At 43.4% G+C, this 22147-nt stretch overlaps 2 protein-coding genes across 16 annotated transcripts in view; one reads left to right on the top strand and one right to left on the bottom strand.

The window, feature by feature from the left end:
* Positions 1–14167, top strand: part of LOC118082770 (protein eyes shut homolog) — a 70151-nt gene extending 55984 nt beyond the window's left edge. The window contains exons 10-11 of the mRNA XM_035110602.2: positions 9062–9223; positions 12015–14167. Of these exons, the coding sequence (XP_034966493.2) occupies positions 9062–9223; positions 12015–13207 (1355 nt within the window). The 3' untranslated portion in view covers positions 13208–14167. The remainder of the gene's footprint in view (positions 1–9061; positions 9224–12014) is intronic.
* Positions 14154–22147, bottom strand: part of PHF3 (PHD finger protein 3) — a 54455-nt gene continuing 46461 nt past the window's right edge. For 14 of the 15 annotated variants that reach the window (XM_035109689.2, XM_035109697.2, XM_035109692.2 and 11 more), the window contains 2 exons: positions 19925–22034; positions 14154–19473 (listed from right to left, as the gene is read on the bottom strand). In XM_035109689.2, coding sequence (XP_034965580.1) covers positions 19464–19473; positions 19925–22034 — 2120 coding nt within the window. In that variant the 3' untranslated portion in view covers positions 14154–19463. Of the gene's footprint in view, positions 22035–22147 lie in introns of all 15 variants that reach the window. The other variant, XM_035109693.2, reaches the window with a different exon arrangement.

Raw genomic sequence — 22147 nt, 5'->3', positions numbered from 1 at the left:
ACATACCTCCCATTCGTCCATGGGGGGGTTTCGGGGGGCGCCTAGCCCTGGCGCTCACCTCGGTGCCCTATCAGCCAGAACCGTGTCATCCTTTACTCGGATGACACAGAGCAGCATCCATTCCCCCTGCAGCAGACCGGAAGTCCAATAGACACAACTAACTTAAGGTTGGGGCGCGGTTGGCACTGTGGGTTAAACCACAGAGCCTAGGGCTTGCCGATCAGAAGGTCGGCGGTTCGAATCCCCGCGACGGGGTGAGGTTCCGTTGCTCGGTCCCAGCTCCTGCCAACCTAGCAGTTCGAAAGCACCTACAGCGGGAAGGTAAACGGCGTTTCCGTGTGCTGCTCTGGTTCGCCAGAAGCGGTTTTGTCATGCTGGCCACATGACCTGGAAGCTGTACGCCGGCTCCCTCGGCCACTAATATGAGAGGAGCGCTGCAACCCCAGAGTCGGTCACGACTGGACCTAATGGTCAGGGGTCCCATTACCTTTTTAACTTAAGGTTAGACCCAGGCTGTGACTTAGAACTTCCCAGAAAGTGGAAGGGGAAGCAAGATCTGTCAGGGTGTTAATTCTACTCAGGTTGCGTAGATGTGTAAATCCTAAAGACACTACAGTCTCCACTGACCATCATTCCAAGGCAACCAAACCTTGTAAGTGCAGGAACCCCTTGCTAGTCTGAGACTGAATGTGTGCAACTGTATTTAGATTTCCCGAGGATAGCGGTATTGCTTGTTTATATAGAACTCCCAAGTGCTTAAAGTGTTGACGTATGTTAGCTCAATCATCCTTAGAACAATTTTGTAAAGTAGACCAGTATTAGGGACAAACTATACAGGGTTGTGAGATACATATCACTTTTGGTACGGGGTCTCTCCTAATGTGGTATAAAGTAGAAGGAGGATCCAATTTTTTAAAAGGGGGGGTGAATGGCCATGGGATTGCTGAACCCTCTCTGTGTTCACCACTTGCCTCTCCACAGCCCGCTGCCCGCCCACCACTTTTCTCCCAGACTGGCTTACTTTTGGTATTTAAATCCAGTTCATGAAAAATGCTATAGGGAAGTAATCCATACTCCCCCTGATTTATACATGCTTATTGCACAGCCAGTTTTAAAAAGAGACGGGTTTGCCGCAGACACATCTACTTTGGTTCTTTTTATCCCTACATTACATGTGCAGGGTTGTGGTACCTTGCGCAAGACCACACAATACATTCATTATTCCTGCTGGAAATAATCCTGTCTCATAGCTCATGCCATAAATGCCCATTATTCAGCTGAAACCAGCTACTACAATTACCTGCCCTGGCATCATGCCCCACATATTTCTTTCTCACTGGTGTTTTTACCGTTGTAATGCCCTCCGGCATGAATTGAGAATCAACAGCCCTTCACACACTAGTAAAAAACCGAATTGGCATAGGGCATCTTTAATTAGTGGTGATCTGTCCCCCTCATGTGATGTGCCGTGAGTTCAAATTCAAGGAGCATCAGAATAAAAGTGGACTTCGCCATGAAAAGGCCTACTGTGTTCTGCCTTAAAATCCTTGACCGCATTTCCCCTTCTGTTGGCAGCATAATGAATCGTCATGAGATTTTTGCAAAGTACAATTTTCCTTTTCTTTTCTGGTAAGTGAGCCACAGCCTGTAAACAAGCAACTATTTATCCCCCCCCCCTAAACATCCTTCCGTCTCTGGATTGATGTCAGACATAGAAGCAGAAGAGAGAGCAGCATGTAGCCCCGGAGAGTAGGAAACCAAGGGGAGAGGGGTCGTCAAGAGTAGTAACTATTCAGGAAGGAGATATGTCAAAGAATACCCGAGACACAAAAGGACCTTCGAGAGATAACAAGCAGTAAGGATACCAATCAAATTTTGCCAGCAACCCAAGGGCAGCAAACAGAACGAAATGTCCTCAGGGATGTGGAAGAACAAACCAAACTTAGGTTGTCCTAGGATGATTAGAAGAAGAAAAAACAATCTCCCTGTATTTGAGCAACAGTTCAATATAGCTTAGCTGGAATGACTCATTGCCCAAAATAATTATTTGCCCAAGCATTTAAGAAAGCAGGAGTCATTCTTGTTTTTCAGATGAGTGGTGTAGCATTGGGGGGGGGGGGCAAGCGAGGACCAGGCTGCCCAAGCGGGAGATCGGGGCGCTCGCACTGCGTGCAGGCTCCAGCCCCCCTGGCTCAGCATCCAGCGGCTAGGAGCACAGCCGAGAGCAGCCACTGCCTCCTCTCCACGCTCCGGTGCTGCAGTCGCGTCCCGGTGCAGCCGTGCCAGGGACGCGCAGGCAGCACGCCTCAACCGGCTCACAGCTGCCACTTTGTCACGCTGCCCAAACTGGAAACAGAAGCCCTGGGACTCGCCCGGGCGAATGGGGAGCCTGGGCAGATGCTGGAAAACATGGTCCCTCCAGTTTGTTTCCACCCCACCCTCATTTAAACTCCCCGCTCCCGTCTCGTCCCTCCAATGGCAATGGGTAGATCACTGCAGTTTTTGATACTGGGTAGTAGATTGCAGGCTGGTTTATTTTATGGATCAATGGTCTCATTAGATAGTAAAATTCATGTTGAATAGCTGTTTTAGGGGTTGTTTTTAATTGTCTGGAATGGGTTGATCCATTTTGCATTACTTTCTATGGGAAAGCGTGCCTTGGTTTTGGGTTTTGGAATGGACTTCTGGGATGGATTAAGTTTGAGAACCAAGGTAATAGTGCCATAACAGAAGGCATTCCCTAGATGGCAGCATAGGACAATAATTTGTATGAGTAAAAGCACCGATTAAACTGTGTAGCTGTTCTCCCTATACTTATAAACAGACACATGAGCTGTGTGCATGCGACACATTTAAATCGCATTGCTTCCCTCAAAAGAATCCTGGGAATTGTAGTTTGTTCAGAATTCTGGGAATTGTAGCTTGGCGAGGAGTAAACAATAGTTCCTGGGACTCTTTTGGGGGAAGAAGCCATGTGCTCTAAGCGTGCTTCATAGGTATGGTGTGTATGCGGTACGCAGCCTTGGGGAAAGTAATGCTTATTATACTATTCAGTACGTGAGCAATAAAATAACCTGGCTAGATATGTTTAACAAAACAGGTAAATTCAGAGGAACCCTGCTGGATCTGGCCAAGGGCCTATCTAGTCTGGTATCCTGCTTCCCACCATGACAAACCATGTGTCCCATGGGAAGCTCATAAAATGGACTTGAGGGCAAATAGCCCTCCTCTACTGTTATTCTCTAGTCATGTTGTTTTGATCCTCAAGGTAGCACACAGCTACCCCCACCCATAGCCATTTAATCCCTACCCCATGAATTTTACCTTTTAAAGCCCTCTAAATTGCTGGCGTTCACCACATTGTGGCAGTGAAATCCCACATTTTAACTATTGCATCACGGGAAGACGTAAATGCTTTTGTTCTGTCCCGAATCTCTCACCATTCAGCTTCATTGGATAACCCCAGATCTAAATGTTATGAGAATGAAAGGTCCACCATCTTAAGCCTGTAATTGCTAGGTTTACTTATAAGGGACTTCATGAAAAGCTTTTTGAAAGTTCAAATGGGGCTGGTCCTACCACGAGGCAGAGTGAGGCAGCCACCTTAGGCATAAAATTCTGAGAAGTGGGGAGTGGCTAGAAAAGTATGCCATGTGTTCTGCCTTGCAGCGCCTAAGCTCTCTTGCTGCCCTAGCACAGCCAGTGCACCAATGAGGCAGCCTGCGTCAGGTGGCATGCTCCTTCCACCCCAACAGGGTGGGCCCAGATCAGGGGTTGGGAAAAGTGTCAGTAACACGTCTTGCCTCAGGCACCAAAAGCCCCAAGCCCAAATAAACAATATCTGTTGGATCACCCCTATCCACATGCTTTTTTATACTTTCAAAGAACTCTAAAAGGTTACTGAAATAGTACTTACCCTTGTGGAAGCCATTTTGATTCTTCAGCAAGATTTCTATAAGCTTAGTAATTTTAGCTTTCATAAACCTTTCCTGGAACAGACGTTAAGCTAACTTACATGCAATTCCCTGGATCCCTTTTTTAAAAACTGGGGCCACATGATGGCTCTCCAGGCTTTTTGTTCAGAGGCCAATCTTAGCGACGAGGTATGTGTTCTTGTCAGAAAACTAGCAATTTCACATTTGAGCTCTTTAAGGACTCTCAGGTGGATACCATCTGAAGACAGAGGTTTGTTGGTTTTTAATTTGTCAACGAGGCCTAGAACTTTGCCTCTTCTTGCACTATTTCTCATTTCTTCAGAGTTCTTGATGAAGGTAGCTCAGGTTTAATTGTTATGTAGCTGAAGCTTGTGCGCTGAGGTCAGTGGGGCTACTCCTGAGTAAATATAGATAGGATGTAAGCCATGTTGTTACCTGTAATAGTTTTGCCTTGCTGTTTGATTGTGCCATACCAAACAACAAATCATACTGTACTCCATTCACACTGATTGCTATTATTTTGTTTTACGATTTCTTCTAAGCCGTGTAAGGTGCCACATATTTGAAGAAACTGGGAGAGAGAGAACTCAGTTCTGCTTTGCTCAGCTAATATTTCGACAACTGAAATGAAATAAACCATAGGGACTTATTTGCCAGGTTTTTGAAATGCCATAAATATTGTGTATCTCGTAGGAGCATGCCATTAGGAAGAATTCAATCCCTTTCTCCTGCAAATAATATAGAAAACACTGAACAAATACCTTTCTGTTGTTGCTATAGTGATTCTGTTTGCTAAGAGCAAACTACATTTTTACTCTTGAGTACAAGGAGAAAACATGTAAACTTTAAATTCAACATAAATCAGCACTGTATATTGGGAATAAGCAAAAGGATGCCATGAAGGGCTCTTGCTTACAAATTACACAACATACTGGAGTAAAGCAGGGGAACAACAAAACCCATCAGCCCTAACCATTGGCCATGCTGGCTGGGGCTGATGGGGCTTGAAATCCAGTAACCTTTGGAGGGCCACACATTCCCTCATCCCTGGTGTAATGCATGACTCTAAGAAGCATTGCATTTAGCAGGGATCTGGCTTAAGGCACATTATGCTTTTGCTGAGAAACCTTTCCTTTAGATTTGCACTAAATTAATGGCAATGGCAAGAGACATTTTGAAGAAAGATAACATGGTTTCACAGAAGGTGAAGGAACTCTAAATGGTGTCTGGAATAATTTCAGAACTGCCCATTACAAACAGAAAGGCAAGTAAACACAAGGGCCTATTGCGAGACATCCCTAGATAACAAGGCAACAAATTATGTCGTTATAGCTTTACAGGGCACTCAGCCTGTGCACAAAGATAAACTCTGTGTAAAGTAAGTGCCAGGGTAGTCAAGCCAGAAGGTAAAGGTAAAGGTACCCCTGACCGTTAGGTCCAGTCGCGGTTGACTCTGGGGTTGTGCACTCATCTTGCTCTATAGACCGAGGGAGCCGGCGTTTGTCCACAGACATCTTCCGGGTCATGTGGCCAGCATGACTAAGCTGCTTCTGGCAAACCAGAGCAGCACACGGAAACACTGTTTACCTTCCCGCCAGAGGTACCCTTTTTCTCTGAAAATAAGATGTAGCCATAAAATAAGCCATAGCAGGATTTTTAAGCATTCCAGGAATATAAGCCATACCCTGAAAATAAGAACTCGGGCCAGGAGGAAGATGAATTTCAAGTAAGAAGGCAAACATACTTGGTACACTCTGACCATTCAAACATTGCTGATGACGAATTGTCGAAACAGGGCCTTGTCCTGGGATTTTTTCCCTGGGATTTATATTTTTTTGCCTCACTTACATACTGGAATTGATTCCTATTTGAATTCATCTTCTCATTACATCAATAAAACCTTTGGAAGACTTACTTAAAATTCATCTTCCTCCTGGCCCGAGTTCTTGCAATTTACTGTTTCTTTCTGGACTTCACCAAGAACTCCAATTTCTACAGTAATACCCCAAAAATAAGCCATAGTGCTAGGCAGTTTAACCTTGTAGGTTAAACTGTACCATACTTAATTTAAAAAAAGACATCCCCCTGAAAATAAGCCATAGTGTTTTTTTTTTTTTTTTTAGGAAAAATAAATATAAGACGGTGTCTTATTTTCGGATAAACACAGTATTTATCTACTTGCACTTGGATGTGCTTTTGAACTGCTAGGTTCGCAGGAGCAGGGACCGAACGGGAGCTCACCCTGTCACAGGGATTTGAACCACCGACCTTCTGATCGGCAAGCCCTAGGCTCTGTGTTTTAGTCCACAGCGCCACCCGCATCCCTTCAAGCCAGGGAGAGCAGGGTTCAAATCCTCACCTTGCAGTAGGACAGGAAGCAGGTATCAAGAGTATTTGGGATTCACACAGAGGTGGCTACTAAGGAGCATCTTCCAAGCTGTTCCTTGGCCTTGCAGTCAGCAGCAGTGCCAGACTCAGCAACCTGCTAGAAATGTGTTCTTTGGGTTTTGTGTTGGGCTTTTTGAAGTGTTAATGAGCACAACTTTTCAGACTCTGCTGATCAGGCTGCCAATCATATTGTCTATACAGTATAGTGATGAAAACATATAGAATCAGGTACAGGTATGCAGATCCCAGAGTCAGCTGGTGCTTTCGACTGGGTCGTTACTTGTTGATAGAAAACAAGCTTTGGACTTCTAACACAATCTTGTCATCAGGCTACATGGGGAGAGGTGACTCATTCTCATCCAGATCTGCTAATGCTTCCTGGTTGTTATATAGATGCTGCTCGCCATTCATGGTAACTTGAACAAAGTTGCATGCTCTTCCATCCACCAAGCACACGTCACCTAGATGACATCTCTGCAAAGCTATAATGGCACCTCCTATTTCCCTATTTATTTAGACAAATGACAGAGCTGGAAAGCCAGTGTTATTAAAAGCTGGAATGGAAAGAAGCTGTGGGGCTGCTGATTTGAAATGGGAGGGATGTTTAACCCCATATATTTCCCCAATCTTAAAACCATTGCCCGGAGACTGCCAATACGGCTATCTTGTACGTTGTGTAGTTTTGTCCCTGCTGTATAGCTTCAGTAATCTTGGGGGGGGGGGGTTGAACCTGGTGGTCACAAGTTGTCAAGAGCATCTCTAGTAATGAAGCTGAACACAAAGAACACTGGGAACACAAAGAAGCCGTGTGGGACTTGTGGAAAGCATGAAAAGAATTGCCTAGAGGGGTGGTGGTGGGGCATCCATGACAACAGTGGCAGATAGGATGGGAAGGCAATGTTAAGGCTGGTGAACTGGGCTATGTTCTATGGCACCTAGCAGAAAACATAATGAGTGCAAGAGGGAAAGAGGAATGTATTTCAGCAACAGAACTTGCAAAGAAAACATGGTCCCATGACTTTAATTGGTCCAGGGGGATTTACACTTTTAAACTCTTCTTAGGTTTAGCAAGATGGTGGGAACTTTGTATTTGGTTGTTTTTAGCGCACGCACCATTGAAAAGGGGGCGAAAGGAGGGTGTTCCTTTAAAATCTACTGCAGTGCATCAAATCTCTTGCAACGTTTGCAAGATAAACACTGAGGTACAACAAAAAGAAAAGCATTGCTATGACTAATGTTTACAGTCAATGGTATTTTATTAGATTGCCGTTATTAGTGTTTCCTGTGCCTGGCCTCAGAGCATTCTGCCAGCTAACGCTCCTTTTGATGTGTTAAAAAGTGTAGAGAAAAATGAAGTTCATAAAAGCAAAAGCTGTTTTCAAGAGAGGGCTGGCATGAACACCCTGATGACTGGTACCCACCAACAACACATACAGATTTATGGAGAAATTGACTGTATTAGTAATCTTCTGGGGGGAATGGGAAAATCAAATTGTTTTGATAAAGTAATGCTTATATCCTGTTTGTTGAAAATTTTTAAAAAAATAATATGTTTGTTTGTTTAAAAAAACACAGTGGGCTGGATCCAGATGGAGTCATGCTTCGAAGAGGCCTATGAGGTCACTAGTCATGACAAACTGAAGGCCCATTGATTTCACTCTCCCACCGATTTCAATCAATTTACTTTAAACATGACTCAATCTGGATCCAACCCAAAGTGTTTACTAACCACTGATCTGGATATTGCTTTCAGGCAGGGATTGCTCACAGGGAGATGATTCATCCTCCTGACTCCAACTAATTAAGTAACATAGTGTGGGGACACATCTTTTGAATTGTTCCTATTCTGGGCATTATCAGCATGGATTCAGAGAAGTGAATGGTTTTGTGTATGGTTCCAACTTGTGTACCCTCAAAATCTACCAAAAGATAGCAGAACCGTCTTTCATTTTTATTCTTTCTTCCCTTTTCTAACTTCACCCTGATCCAGTAAGGGACTTTCCTGCATGGAAACTGTTTTCTGCACTCAGCAAGAGTCCATCTGTCTTGTAATGCTCATCTGCCCTTCATTTAACAGGCTAAATGTAACCACATCTGGGGCACCAGATGCTGCATGGAGCTAGCTGCCCTTAGGCTGCTCTGTTTAATGTAATTTACCCAATAGCCTATTTGGAACATGGTATTCCCTTCTATTAACTAAAATTAAAGTTCACCATTTAGGAACCCTGCTCTGTGATTATTTGGGGGTGAGTGGGTAGAGGGATCTTGTGACTAGTTTGCAAAGGGGGCATGTGAATGCATTTCACCTAAAAAACTGCCTTTTTCATGATGATAATTTTATGTATGGCCTTTTCACCCAACCACCTGGGTACATGGTGGCTGCACAGAAGTCTATGTGCGCCAGCAGTTGTCTCAGGGCAGTTGCATGCATAAAACCACCACCACCACCACCACATACAGAAGCTTTCAAGCATTTCCAGTTGCATACCGAAAGCCAGATCCTGTCAGTGGTGGTGACAGGTACACAAAACTAGCTTAGCATGGGCTTGTAAGGGAGACAGAGAGCAAACAAATGTGTTGATTGCAAAAAACAACAACCCTCACTTCAGATTTGTATTCAACATGAAGTATTAGATTTATGATGAAGTATTGCCCTACATATCACTAGTGCTAAAGTAATGATCTGTCAGCATCTACTAGAGAGATGAGATTACTTCCTTGTTTGTTTTGTTTTGTAGCCCTAACCATAAGCGATGCATCTTTCAGTAGCAACCAATCTTCTTGGATGTCATTTGACTCCTTCAGCATCCGACGCACGGTTCATATTGAGTTGCAATTCCAAGCCCTTTCAGCAAACGGCATCCTCTTCTACACTGCCCAACACCTGAGCCCACGATCAGGTAAGGGACATTGAGAGGGTCTGCATTATACTGTTTTATTATATGGACAAGGGAACATAACCAGTGCAGACATACGTAGGTTCGTTAGTGTGTCTCATGTTTCAGCATCAGTTGATCAAATCAAGCTAATCCTTTTTTAAAAAAAAGTTATGTAATGTCTTGGACTGAGTAAAATGGCTGCATTGCACTCTTGACAAAAATGCACTTAGATCAGCTGGATCATGTTAGTCACAGAGTACAGCACTGAGGTTTAGGAAAACCCATTGCTCTTCCACTGTAAGTTTTAAGTGGAATTTCGGTTGACCTCCCATACTTTGTAGGTATAACACTCTCCCCCCCATTTTGGGGAGGTGCATCTATGTTCCAATCACTCAGTTGGGATGATACAGGTATGCAGAGAGCATTTGTCCCTTCTCCTTCGGCACCCCTGGTAGCTTTAACTCTGAAGCCACTGCTTTGTTTTCTGAAGTTGTTTCTTCAAAGCCACAAGGGAAGGGAGCAGTTGAAACTGGCAAGCTGTGTGTCAGTTTTTGCCTCGCTCCCTCCTGTAGCAACCACAGCTTTTGTTCATTCATTCTCCTCTCACTCACACCCTCTCCCCAGATTTTGAAACTGCTGCTTCAAATACTGTTTCCTCTTTCTCTAAGCTCACAGCCGTTTTAATGCTGAGGTGGGAGGCTTTTGGAGTTGTGTTTTGTTTTGAAGTAAGACAAATAGCCCTACATGTCTCTTAAAGAGAAATATATACTTGCACTGAAATCCAGCAATTTAAACAATAACACTGGGAGTGCCTGCAGCAGACACACAGTATGTGCATGTTTGGTCAAATTGCCTGGTTGAGGAATTGCCTTGCAAAACTCAGAGAAGTGCAAATTTCAAGGGACACTTGTGCTTTGGTTATCTTATTGTGTAGGTGGTGGGAAACAGAATATCTGCTTAATCATGAGCCCTTCCCCCACCCACCTGCCCTACACCTGGGATCATATATGACATCTCATGTGCGGCAGGTAAAGACATGGCCTGGGTCCCAGTGGATAGCCCTGTCTGTTTGCAAACCCTGTCAATCAGCTCCATACAAAAGCCTGCACATCTTTCTGTCTTGCATGCACACTCTTTGAAAAATGATAAAGGATACTAGCACAGATTATGCCCAAGATTGTGATCTGGTTACTGTACTTGTAAGTGCTACTTAACACATTGGAGTGTACCTCCAATTGTATTAAAACAAGGGTATATTGGTAACAGGATGCGAAAGAGCAGTTTCTTAGAACCATTTACCTACTGCCACAAGCATTCATTTAAATCACACCTTCTCCTGTCTAAGCAAGCAGTCTCTGTCAGTGGAGTACTCTGCTTAACTTACAGCATTCATATTACCTATTTGAACCACACTGTCATGTAAGTGTGGGGGTGGGGTCACTGAGGACTGAGTCTTGCATCTGCTGTTCGCCTTGCAATGAGCCTGTCAAAGCAGACTCAGAGTGCAGGGAGGTCCTGGAGTATTCTCCTAGCAGCCGCCAAAAGAAATGAAAGGGGTTTCTGTTGCTTAAGTTTGCAAAGCACCTTATGTAAAGCTTTTCCTTTTGCCAGCGTTACATAAGCCTTAACAATCCCTTTTGCCAGTTATGAAAACCTTAACAAACATTGTTCACACTTAACAGGCAATTGGCACTGGATTTTCACATTGCTGGGTCATAGTACTGTAATAGTAATACCTTTATCTTACCTAATAGTGCTGGTCAATTCTCTACAAAGATTAAAAAACCACACCAATTTTGAACTGAAGCAATGCATTCTGTTTAAATTTATGTATTTCATTGATAAAGAGAGGGTGGCCATAGCCTCCCTTATTTGTCATTTTACAAAAACTATCCCCACCCCCCAAAAAATAACGTGCTGGATTCTAAAAGAACTGGTCTTGGGCAAGGTGGTCAAGGGAGTAAAGGTACAGAATGTGTTCGTGCTGCATGTGCCATCGCAACCTTCCGACTTTTGAGGTCCAAAGGGAGCTTCCAAGCCTGTTTGGATGAACCCATTTTATTGCCTCCATGCAATCAGAAATTCTGATAAGGCAGATAAGCCCTTGATCATATGGAGACTTCCAATCACATTCCCCTGTGCAACCCCTGTGGTCACCTTCACAAACTTGCAATGAATGCTTGTAGCTCATCTTAATATTTTCTACTACACCTTCTCAACCTTCCACACACCAAGCCGAATGCATCCTTTTACATGGTGCAACAACATTGCTTTGCTAAATCTGTTCTTGCTCCCTTCCCTTGAACTACTGTAGAAATTGGAGTTTTTGGTGAAGTCCAGAAATAAACAGTAAATTGCAAGAACTCGGGCCAACTTGAAATACTTGGTACACTCTGACCATTAAAACATTGCTGACGAAGAATTGTCGAAACGGGGCCTTGTCCTGGGATTTTTTCACTGGAATTTATTTTTATTTGCCTATTATACCGGAATTGATTCCTATTTGAATTCTTCATTACATAAATAAAACCTTTTGAAGATTCACTTGAAATTCATCTTCCTCCTGGCCCGGGTTCTTGCAATTTACTGTTTATTTCTCCCTTCCCTTGAACTGCAAAACAAGGCAGTTGTTGAGCACCTGCCAAAATGGTGTGCATGGCTGGCGGGCTGCATTTGGCTTGGTGAGTCACAAGTTGTGCAATGCAGGCCTGTTCCGCAGAGTGTCAAGGCTGCTGTCTATTAATGCTTAGGCAAAAATATGTGTTGTCAGCTCATGGAATGTTGAAGCATCTTTCTTCTTCTTTCTCCATAGGCGATTTCCTAAGCATCTCTGTAGTAAACTGGTATGTACAGCTGCGCTACAACCTTGGTGACAGAACGGTAATTCTGCAGACTTTCCAAAATGTACACAGCACAAGCGGTACGTGGTATTTAATTAAAGCAGGAAGAGTTGGCAATGAAGGCTACCTCGACCTCAATGGCATCAATATAACCCGGGAAGCTAGTAGTGGCATGACTGCCTTAGATACACGCACAGACTTCTACGTAGGTGGAGTCTCTTCTTTAAATCTGGTTAATCCCATGGCAATCAAGAATGAACCCATCGGCTTTACAGGCTGCATTCGAGAGGTTCTTGTCAACGGCAGAGAGCTAAAACTGACTGAGAAAGGAGCTAAAGCTGGCTCCAATGTGGGAGACTGCGATGGAACTTCTTGTGGGTATACAGTGTGTAAAAATAATGGAGAATGCAAAGTTGAACCATCGGGTTTCTATTGCTTGTGCCCCAAGCACTGGATGGGGAAGACATGTGAGCAATCTGCTTATTGTTCACATGGTAAATGTCTACATGGAGGCATTTGTATACCTACCCCAGCTTTATTTTCATATACGTGCGCATGTAGACTTGGCTGGTCAGGCCTCCGTTGTGAAAAAAAGATCTCATTTTTTACTGCAAAATTTACAGGCAATTCATACCTCAAATACATAGATTCCAACTATAAAAGAAGAGACCTCAGATTCACTAGGATATCTTTCAATTTTACCACTGATCACGAGGATGGTTTACTTGTATGGTTAGGGAAGGCTGAAAATGAAGACAGTGATTTCCTTGCAGCTGGACTTGCCAGCGGAATGCTGAAAGTTATGGTGAACCTCGGAGAAAGCATTGCTGTCCCTCTTGTTCTGCAGAGCAAGTCTCTATGTTGCAAAAAATGGTATTTTGTCACCATTGCACAGAACAAGACTCTCATCAAAGTGTACCTTGATGAGGAATTGGTTCTCTTTGAAGATCTAGATCCACAAAGAAAATATACTGCTCTCAATTATGGAGGGACTTGCTATTTTGGAGGATTTGGGCTTAATAGGAGAGTGAACACTGTCACTTCAGGGCTCTTCAATCAGGAGTTAGTTGGCAAAATTAAAGACGTTGTCCTGTTTCAAGATACTAAAAAGATCCTGCTGATTAAGGCAGAAGGCTATAATGTTTATAGTGGAGATAAGGATTAACTGCTGAATAAGAACCTTTTTATGTAAGTACAAAATATGAATCTTTACTTACAGTGCATGATATATAGGAAACCTTTCCTTCAGGCTCCGGACTCCCTTTGCAGTCCCCAGCGCCCTGCGCTGTCTGAGTGAGGTTTTAATCCTAGCCAAGCTATTTTCCCTTCTCTCTGAGAAGCTGGACTGCAGAAATGTTTAAATTCCCCAAGCAACTAATGGTTGAAAAAAGGAAATTCTTTTGTGTTAATTTAGGTGTTTTAAAACAGAAAATCATTTTATTTTCTATATCATAGGTAGCTTTTGTATATGAAGTGAGACTAATGTATATTCAATATAGAATTATATTAATTTTCTGTTAGCTTATTCTCATAGAACTTTGCCTCCAAGTTTTAGAGCATACAGTATTCAGAAAATAAATGCCAAATGTGATTGAAACAGAGTGGTAAAAGTATTTTTTTTAAAAACCAAACGTGTTTACAGTTCCACTACAAAAGCCAACTGGATACTTCCACCATTGCTGACAAGCAACATTTTCTTGGCACACACAGTGGTTTTTCCCCAGCCGGAACTCCCCCAAAGTGTGGCGAGAGACCTGACCAGCGTCAGCAAAGCCCCACTGTGCCTCTGACTCATGAGACCCTCAGTGGATCCCGGACATCATCTACAGCAGGCATCCCCAAACTTTGCCCCCCAGATGTTTTGGCCTACAATTCCCATCTTCCCCGACCACTGGTCCTGTTAGCTAGGGATCATGGGAGTTGTAGGCCAAAACATCTGGAGGGCCGCAGTTTGGGGATGCCTGATCTACAGGCTCTGGAGAGGCACAGGTGAACCTGCGCTTTGCTGAGGCTCTTCAACCTCCTAGCTAACAGCTGACACACAGGAAAGCTGCACCTCAGCTGAGCAAGCCCCCAACACTGCTGCAGCTCACCTAAGCCAGAGAGCGGGGAGCTTGTTAAACTGCTCAGCTGATGGGGAGAAGCTTCACCTGAGCAGCCTCAACAATAGGTCTGGTTGACATATCAATACATCGCAGGAATGGTATGAGGGCCAGAGCACGATGGTGCCTTCACCCAGCGGTATATTGCGTGTGAAACTGCTGCCGCTCCTCAGTCCCAATGCCCAGTAGAGCATGGTGGTTTCACTTGTGATTTACCGCTGGGTGAAGCTTCCAATCTGTGCCTCAGCAGCCTTCACATGAGGGGGAGTGCAGGCAGGTTGCCTCTCTGCCAGTAGGAAGAGGCAGCCTTGCCCGCCCACCCATGGAAAGGCAGCCTTGCGAACAGAGCTTGTTAGGCTCTGTTCACGGAGCTACCTCAGCCCCCACCTTCACATGGGTGGGCTGCCTCTTCCTCCGGGGAAAAAGAGGTGGCCCACCCACACCTCTGCCTGTGCGGTGGCAGCTGAGGCAGCCCCACAAACAAGAGCCTGTCAGAGAATGCCTCTGGCTTGCGAGGAGAACACACACCCCGAAGATAAGTTCTGGGGTGGGTCTTCTGAGGGAGGTGTGTTGCGGCACCTATTGGTTCAGGGGGAAAAGCACTGTATACTATAACAATGACACTGAAGTGATGTTTAGGAAGGGGGGGAGGAGAAGGGGAAGGAGCAGATGATGACAGAAGTACTTGCATTATGATTGCTAGAAAATACCATTCACATCTCATACCCGTGTAGCATCAGGCTAAGCTGTTTGGAAAAGTGCTCAACCCTAATTTCTTTTGCCATTAACCTCCATATTGCCTGACGTTAAAAATGGAAAACACAATCCAAACTGCCGCCTCCTGCCATGGGGCTTTGCAAAGTGGCAGAGCCACCACAATCACAGCTTTCCTGATCGTGACAGCTGCTGGGACCGTTGCAGTCACACAATGGCAATGACTTCAGGTGCCAGCAGATCCCAGGTCAGCACAAGCCCACCACTCTCCCTGGGAATACACTGTTTGGTGGCTTTCCTCTGGCTCCAGCCAGCAGGCTTCCCAACCAGCCATATACTGGGTGGAAGGGGGAGCCTGGCTGAGCCAAGGGGAAGGACACTCAACCTAATCCAATTGCCCAACCTCAGCCCAGTGTCAAGTGCAGGGGGAACTGGTCTGCCTCGTTTTCCTCAAGTGAAACATAAAAGTTTCCAAGGAAAATGGTAAGGAACGTTTTATGCTAATAACAGCTTTGTCATGCTGACAAAGCTAGCGACATGTAGCAAACATGTTACCTTCATAAACATTTTTCAACTTTTCTCTCCATCAAGTTGAGCCTCAATTAGAAAGATTAATGTAGAAGCTGTCATCATTTACCTTTGAAAAGCACTCAGGATTGCAGCCTCTGAGGAGCTGGTGTTTTAAGCAGCAGTCAATCCTCTGGAATAAATGTAGGCTTGCCCTATTGATTCTGTTGAAACACTGCTATGTAATAAATGAAAATTGCAACACTTCAAAACGTGTACCCATATAACGATATACAAAAACTATATTTGTTGCATAGCCTTCAAATAAAATTCTCACTAAAACCATCAGTGTCTCCTTTTGCTTCTTGTTCTTACTGTCTAATAAAATGTTTACATCAAATGCACACTCACACCCCAAAGAGCTTATAAGCCACCTACCCTCAGCAGCCAGGAGCATCAGAGCTAGACACTGGAGGGACCTGCCAGGAGTGAACATGGACCACTAGTACCCAACTGTATGGGAAACAGCCCAACTAGAAAAGCTAAGCTAACCAACAAACCGAAACTGACATGGGGACAAATAAAAGAGGATGCCTTCTCCCCAGTGTGGTTCCCCTTTATTACACACACAACCCACCAAGACAACAAGAACCGACAGCATAGGAATCAATATGGTTAACTTGACCCAACAACCCCTCTCTTTCACACACACAAACAAAACCCACTGCAGTCAACTAAAGGCAACCAACCATGCCCTGGGGCCCCCAACCTCTCTCACTGTCGAAAACTACTGTATTTACTGGAATGTAATGCACACCTTTTTTGGTCAAATTACGTAGTGACAATTAGGGTGTGCATTAGATTTGATGGCGCTGGCATATACTTTTTTGGTTTCAAAGTTTTGAAAATGGAGGTGTGCATTAGATTCAATGATATAATGTAATGATGATTCATATAAATACGGTAATAAATGAAAGAGAACCTACTCACCTGACGCTGACACAAAAACCTCGCACACACACTATGTAAAAGAATGAAAGTTTACTTCCCCCTTCTCTCCCCTCGCTCTCTCACTCCACCCTTCTTCTCCCCCAATCTTATACTGTATACAACATTAAAGTCTCACATTGAATATAACTAATCTGTAAAAAGGACTTATTTGAAAATAGAGACAATATATGTACTTCTGTAACCTGGTAAAATATTTAATTAAAAACAATAAAAATACTCAAATCAACAGTAGCAGGTTTCATCTTCATATTTTTTTTTAACTAGGGAAAAAACAGAGTTGCTTGCCTGTAACTACTGCTTCCCCAGATGTTTAACATGCAGGCACATATTTGAGCCTGTGGATTGCATTCCACAAAGGTGTCTTGTTCACACAAGGACTTCCACTTGTGCAACTACCTTCCACTTCCTCTCTTCTCCCCCAATCTGCTCCAGGGGGTTAGGGGGAAACTCAGAGCAGGTTTGGGGGCTGCATGCAGTGGGGGGAGTTGTTGCCCAAGTGGAAGCCATTGCATGAACAGGATGACTTTGTTGGATATATGAGCAGTTCTTAGAATGACAAAGGTCAAGGGAAACATACCGTACATAAACAGGAACACCAGCAACTTGCAAGTACTTTCTCTCACAATTCAGATGTAGAACTGGCATGCCAGTGTTTGAATCCACGAGAAGGGGGGGATCCCACAATTTGAAACTGTACATCTTCTAGTTCTATAACTGTGAAAAATGACTGTCTTCCATGTGGAGAATCAACTTAGAATTTCCTATGAACCTACTGTTTTTCAGTTTCTGCAATACTTCATTTATTTACACACCAGTGAACATCTCACTGTGAAACAACTTTCCAATCCTTGCTTGCTCTCAACTTGCAAAATGGCGATTTAACCCAGAAGTAGCATTTCACTGATTGCCATGTCAAGGACCTTAAAACAGTGCAAGACCTTTGCTATCTATGCAAGGTCTTTGACTCCATTCTCTTTGCCTCCCCAGGAAACCAAAACATTATTACAATACTATGGTTATGATTCTGTGTTTATGTACTGCCCTTCCTTCCAAAAGCATCCAAAGTGCTACAAAATACAACTAGAAAACAAAATCAGAAGCAAAATACAACAAGCACAATGTCTTCGATTGATAGATACCAAGGCAAATTCATGTCCCAAAAGCAAAGCAAACAATACGCCTTTAGCTGATGCATAAAAGTCAGAAGGGTGGGAGCCAACCACACCTAGGGAAGGAATTCCATCACCAAGAAAGCCCTGTCTTAGGTCGCCATAATCATGGGCCACCATATTCTAACATTGGCAGGATCAAAAGCAGGACCTCCCTTGCTGATTTCAGAGCACAGGTTGGTAGGTATTCAGACACAGTTACTACTACTACATTAAATACTGTACAGTATTAGTAGCTGTACTCATGCAAGTCTGATAACTGCTTGCCCAGAATTTCAAAGGAAAATTATTCACATAGCCCTAAGTACTCCAATACAACCCACCAGTTAACCTACCAGACTTTATTCTAAGACCACAAGAAAACACAGAGAATAAAAGGCATGAACAAGTCAGGTCACTGCTTTGCAACACAGGGACAAGAGGAAACAAAAAAAAAAAGAAATTTGCTCCATTTGTACAAAGTTACCACAAACTCTACTTGTGACACGAGAGCACGAACGCAGGGCTACACAATAAACATGACTGGTCCCCCTTTGCAGATTGCTCAAGGAAGTCAGATTCTCACCATACAAATTCCGAACAATCCCCACCCTGAGAACTATTCAAAATCAGAACACTTGGAATATTCATTAATAAACCTATCTGTGCTTCTTCCATTCACGGCCTTCATTAATGGTTATGCTAAGTCTAAGATGATCTGATCCTATGTAGAAAAAGCTTCTTTTCTACTTTCTGTTGGGGGCGGGGGGAGAGAGAGAAAGACAGGAGGAGGATTCCCAGAGAAGTCCTGCTGACCAGAGTGTGTTCACAAGTGCTGGGGAAACAAACAAAGCTCAGGTGCGGGATTGAGGGTGATACCTTGGTCCCAGAAGGTGACATTCTACATTCGCTTAGACAACTGTGCTGGACATAGTTGCAAACGTTCCCTCCAAATGTTACATCAGAATTACCATGATCTTGAATTTCTATTTAACATATACATTGTGCTTTTAAAAAATTGTGTTTCTTAAAAGCCAACAATCTGGATAGTCATATCTTTAAATAAAAGCTACCATCAAACATTGTACGATATAGCATTTTTAATTTGACTATATAAAGCCATGTGCAAGGTTTGCAAACCGGCTGTTATATTTAAATAGGATTTTAAAATAGCCTAACAATTTGCTTTAATCACATATTATTGGAAGGAAGTTTATTTTGATACCAAAGTGCAAAAAAAAATATGTTAATAGATAAGGCGATCTTACTCAATAAGTTTCTTTATCCACAATGCTCTTAATTTTACTATATTCTTCAAAACAGGATGTTGAACAGAATAGTGCAATGGTATCCAACAGAAACAGCAATATACTATAATTTTCCACAGAAAATCACAAAATTTTACTGATCTATTTATTAAAAGCCCTAGGGTTGTTAAAAATTACCAGTCAAGCCACATTTATACATCTTTCTGTTATATCAGTTTAGCCTATTGCTTCACATCTATTAAAACCAATCAAACAACAGCTGTGAGAAGGCTTTATCATTTGTAGAATCAAAATATCCCTTAAAATATTTACATTTTACAATATAAAGGATAGTAAAACACAATGTCATGTACAAGCTTAGGTATTCAAGTTTTTGAAGCAAGAGAAATGGTTGGGAAGTTAATACAAATTATAGCATAAAGGCTAAAGGTTGTTAAAAAAACCTTATTAAAATGTGTACTCTAAAAGCAATAAAATTTGGACCATGCAGCCTTCTAATTTCTGCTCAAAAACTGTTTCAGATGCATGGGGTGGGAATATGATGATAAATACTGCTCTTTTTTCCTTTTGCTTGTCTTTTGAAAGTCTTCAACACCATTCAAGTATGCTGTATACTGCAACCAAACTTGGGTTTCTGAGAGTGTGTCACAGTCTTTTCTTTTCTTTTTAAGTCAGTGTAATCTAGGAAGAGTGAATGATACAAAATTCTCCTTTATATTTACTGGAGCATCTTCAAACAGAGAGCACAAATCACCAAAGGCTGCAAATATGTCAACTGAAGCCAAATCGAACAAAGAACCTTTATGCACTTTTTATTGCATATCAAAGGAAAACCATTAAATTATTGTCTATACAAGCTACGTAAAATTTTGAACAATTCAACCTCTGCTCCTAGGGCGGCTGAATGTAAAAGTAAATGAGCAAGCGGTACACCGGTTGGTACCCAACAAGACTTGTCTCTACAAAACATTAAACACTGGATATTTTTTTTAAAAAAGAAAGAACTGATGGCACAACTGATACCCAAGCATATATTTTTACAGAGTTTTAGGACATATTTAAAACAGATTATTTCCTGTTTATTAAAAACTTTAGAAGATAAGCTGTGGACCCCTTTCCCCGCTACTTTTACCTTTTGTTTTTCCCCCGGTCACTGTGGTCCCTGTCTTTTTGATGTCTATCTCGGGGCTTGTCACTCTCTCGCTCTCTGTGCCTCTCCCTACTTTTCTCTCTCTCCTTCTCCTGAGCACGCTCTTCACTTTTAGGAGCTTCCTTCTTGTCAAGATTCCTACTGTCTCTGGATTTGCCTTCAGAGTCTTTGTCACTATGTGAAAGTCGCGACCTCTCTTTGTCCCGATGCCCTTCCTCCCTGCTTTTCCTCTCTCTTTCTTTTTCCTGGTTTCTATCTCTATGCCTACTTCTTTCGGAATCCGGCTCCCAGTCATGCCTGCCCTTTTTCTGGTGGTGGGTCTCGCTGTAAAACCTCTGCCTGTGCTGGTCGCTTTTCCTCCTACCAAATCCCCTCTCCACATGGGGACCCTGCCGACCCCAAGGATCGCTGTGACGCCTCTCTGGCCTCCGGGTATCTCTACTCTGATAAAAGTGTTCTGGCCCCGAGAATCTCGGCGGTTTCTGAGCCAGGGGTGGCACTGGTGTAACTGGTCCAACAAAATGTGGGGGCTGACCTGACAGGTGCAAAACGGGTGGCCAAGGCATCAGAGGGTTCTGAGCAAAGCCAAAGCCTGGAGGAGGGAGGAGTGGAGGGGGCAGATGAGGAGGAAAGCCAAACACAGGATTGTTTTGGGGAGGAAAATTAGGGGCAACAGCCCCTTGAAACTGAAAGCCAGGTGGAGAAGTTTTGGTGTGCTGAAAATTTGGCTGTGGAGTCCTGATTGGTGAAAAGCTTCCACTTGCAACAGGGCTCGGCATTTTGGTACTGAATTCAGAACCACTGGCATTATCTGCTTCAAACTGAGATGACGACGGCGGTGTCAATAATCCTCTTCTAACGGGATGTACTGCCTCAATGCTCGGCATCAGTGCTTCTTCACACAACGGATTTGTATTTTCCGGCTGTGAGCACACACTGTCTGCTGTAGATGCAGCTGAAACCAACGACTTCTTGCACGCTTGACTATCACTTTGATCTGAGGCTAGGTCGTTTCCTGACAGTTGCTTATCTACTTTAGCCTGTTCAGTTTCTAAAGTGTCCGGTTGTTGACTATTCTGCATTTCTTCGTACTTAACACTGTCCCCATCGTTTTCTGAAGCACTGTTCTGTAGGCCTCGTCCCGCTGCTTGCCTTGGATCCCTTTTAAGATTGATGAACTGTGAACTATTCATAGTCATATTATCAACAGATGCTATGCCAGCATTATTGCTCCCAATTCCTTTCCCTGTGCTCGATGAGATGGGAAAATCTGTGGTCCTTTCCTGAGAAACATTATCACCGTCACCCAACCTTAGATTGCTTTCAGGAGTCTCTTTGGTTTCCTTGTTCTGTGACAGAATAGTTAGGTTTGCTAAAAATGCTTCTGTAGAAACATCTGGTGGTTTGCCCTTAAGACTTATGCTTGTCAGATTTTCTGACGAGCATGAGACATCGGCTACTGGTGTATCAGCTGCAGAGAAATTATCAATGGGTTCTTTTGAATTGTCCTTTTCCCCCTTCGTTTCTTCAGTTCCAGCAGTTACTATAGGAATGTCCCTTTGTTCTTCTTTTATGCTTGGCTTTTTATCTAATAAAGGCAGATCTTCACTAGCAAGCTGGCTAACTGCTGGCTGGATATGTTCAGACATCTGCCCCGTAGTGCCCAAAAGACTTTGAAGGATGTCATCAACTGGCAGTGGCTTACTTGCTAGCTCAAGAGCAGATTGCTGATTTTCCCATCCAACCAAAACTCCGGGAAGGAACCGCAGAGGCTTTGGTGGTTCAAGTTTGATGCTTTCCACAGCAGGCTCACTCACAGTTGTCTCTTCAGTATTTGATAGCTGCGACTTGATCCTTTGTTTGTGTAATACAGCTGTGAAGGAGTTGAAGAAGTCGTTCTCCTCTTCTTTTTCCACCGATTCAGAATGAAGGACTTCAGGTTTGCTCAGTTTACTCTTCTTTTCTGGGGGCAAATTCTCAGGACTCTCTTCAGCAGGACTAGGGTTCATACTGGTAGCAGAACTGGCCTGCCTTTTCAGCTTCTGACGAATTATCAACCCAAGCAACAAATTGGGTCGGTGCACTTCAATACCTGCATTTGGAAGGTGGGGAACCACAGTGGTATAATTAATAAGATAAACATACACTTCAGGGGAAAAAAACTATTTCTACCAAAAAGCTTATCTATGCCTCTGCAATCTCAGA

This window comes from Zootoca vivipara, chromosome 3, assembly GCF_963506605.1.
Source record: "Zootoca vivipara chromosome 3, rZooViv1.1, whole genome shotgun sequence".
NCBI classification, from domain to species: Eukaryota; Metazoa; Chordata; class Lepidosauria; order Squamata; family Lacertidae; genus Zootoca; species Zootoca vivipara.
This window is presented reverse-complemented; position numbering and strand designations above follow the sequence as displayed.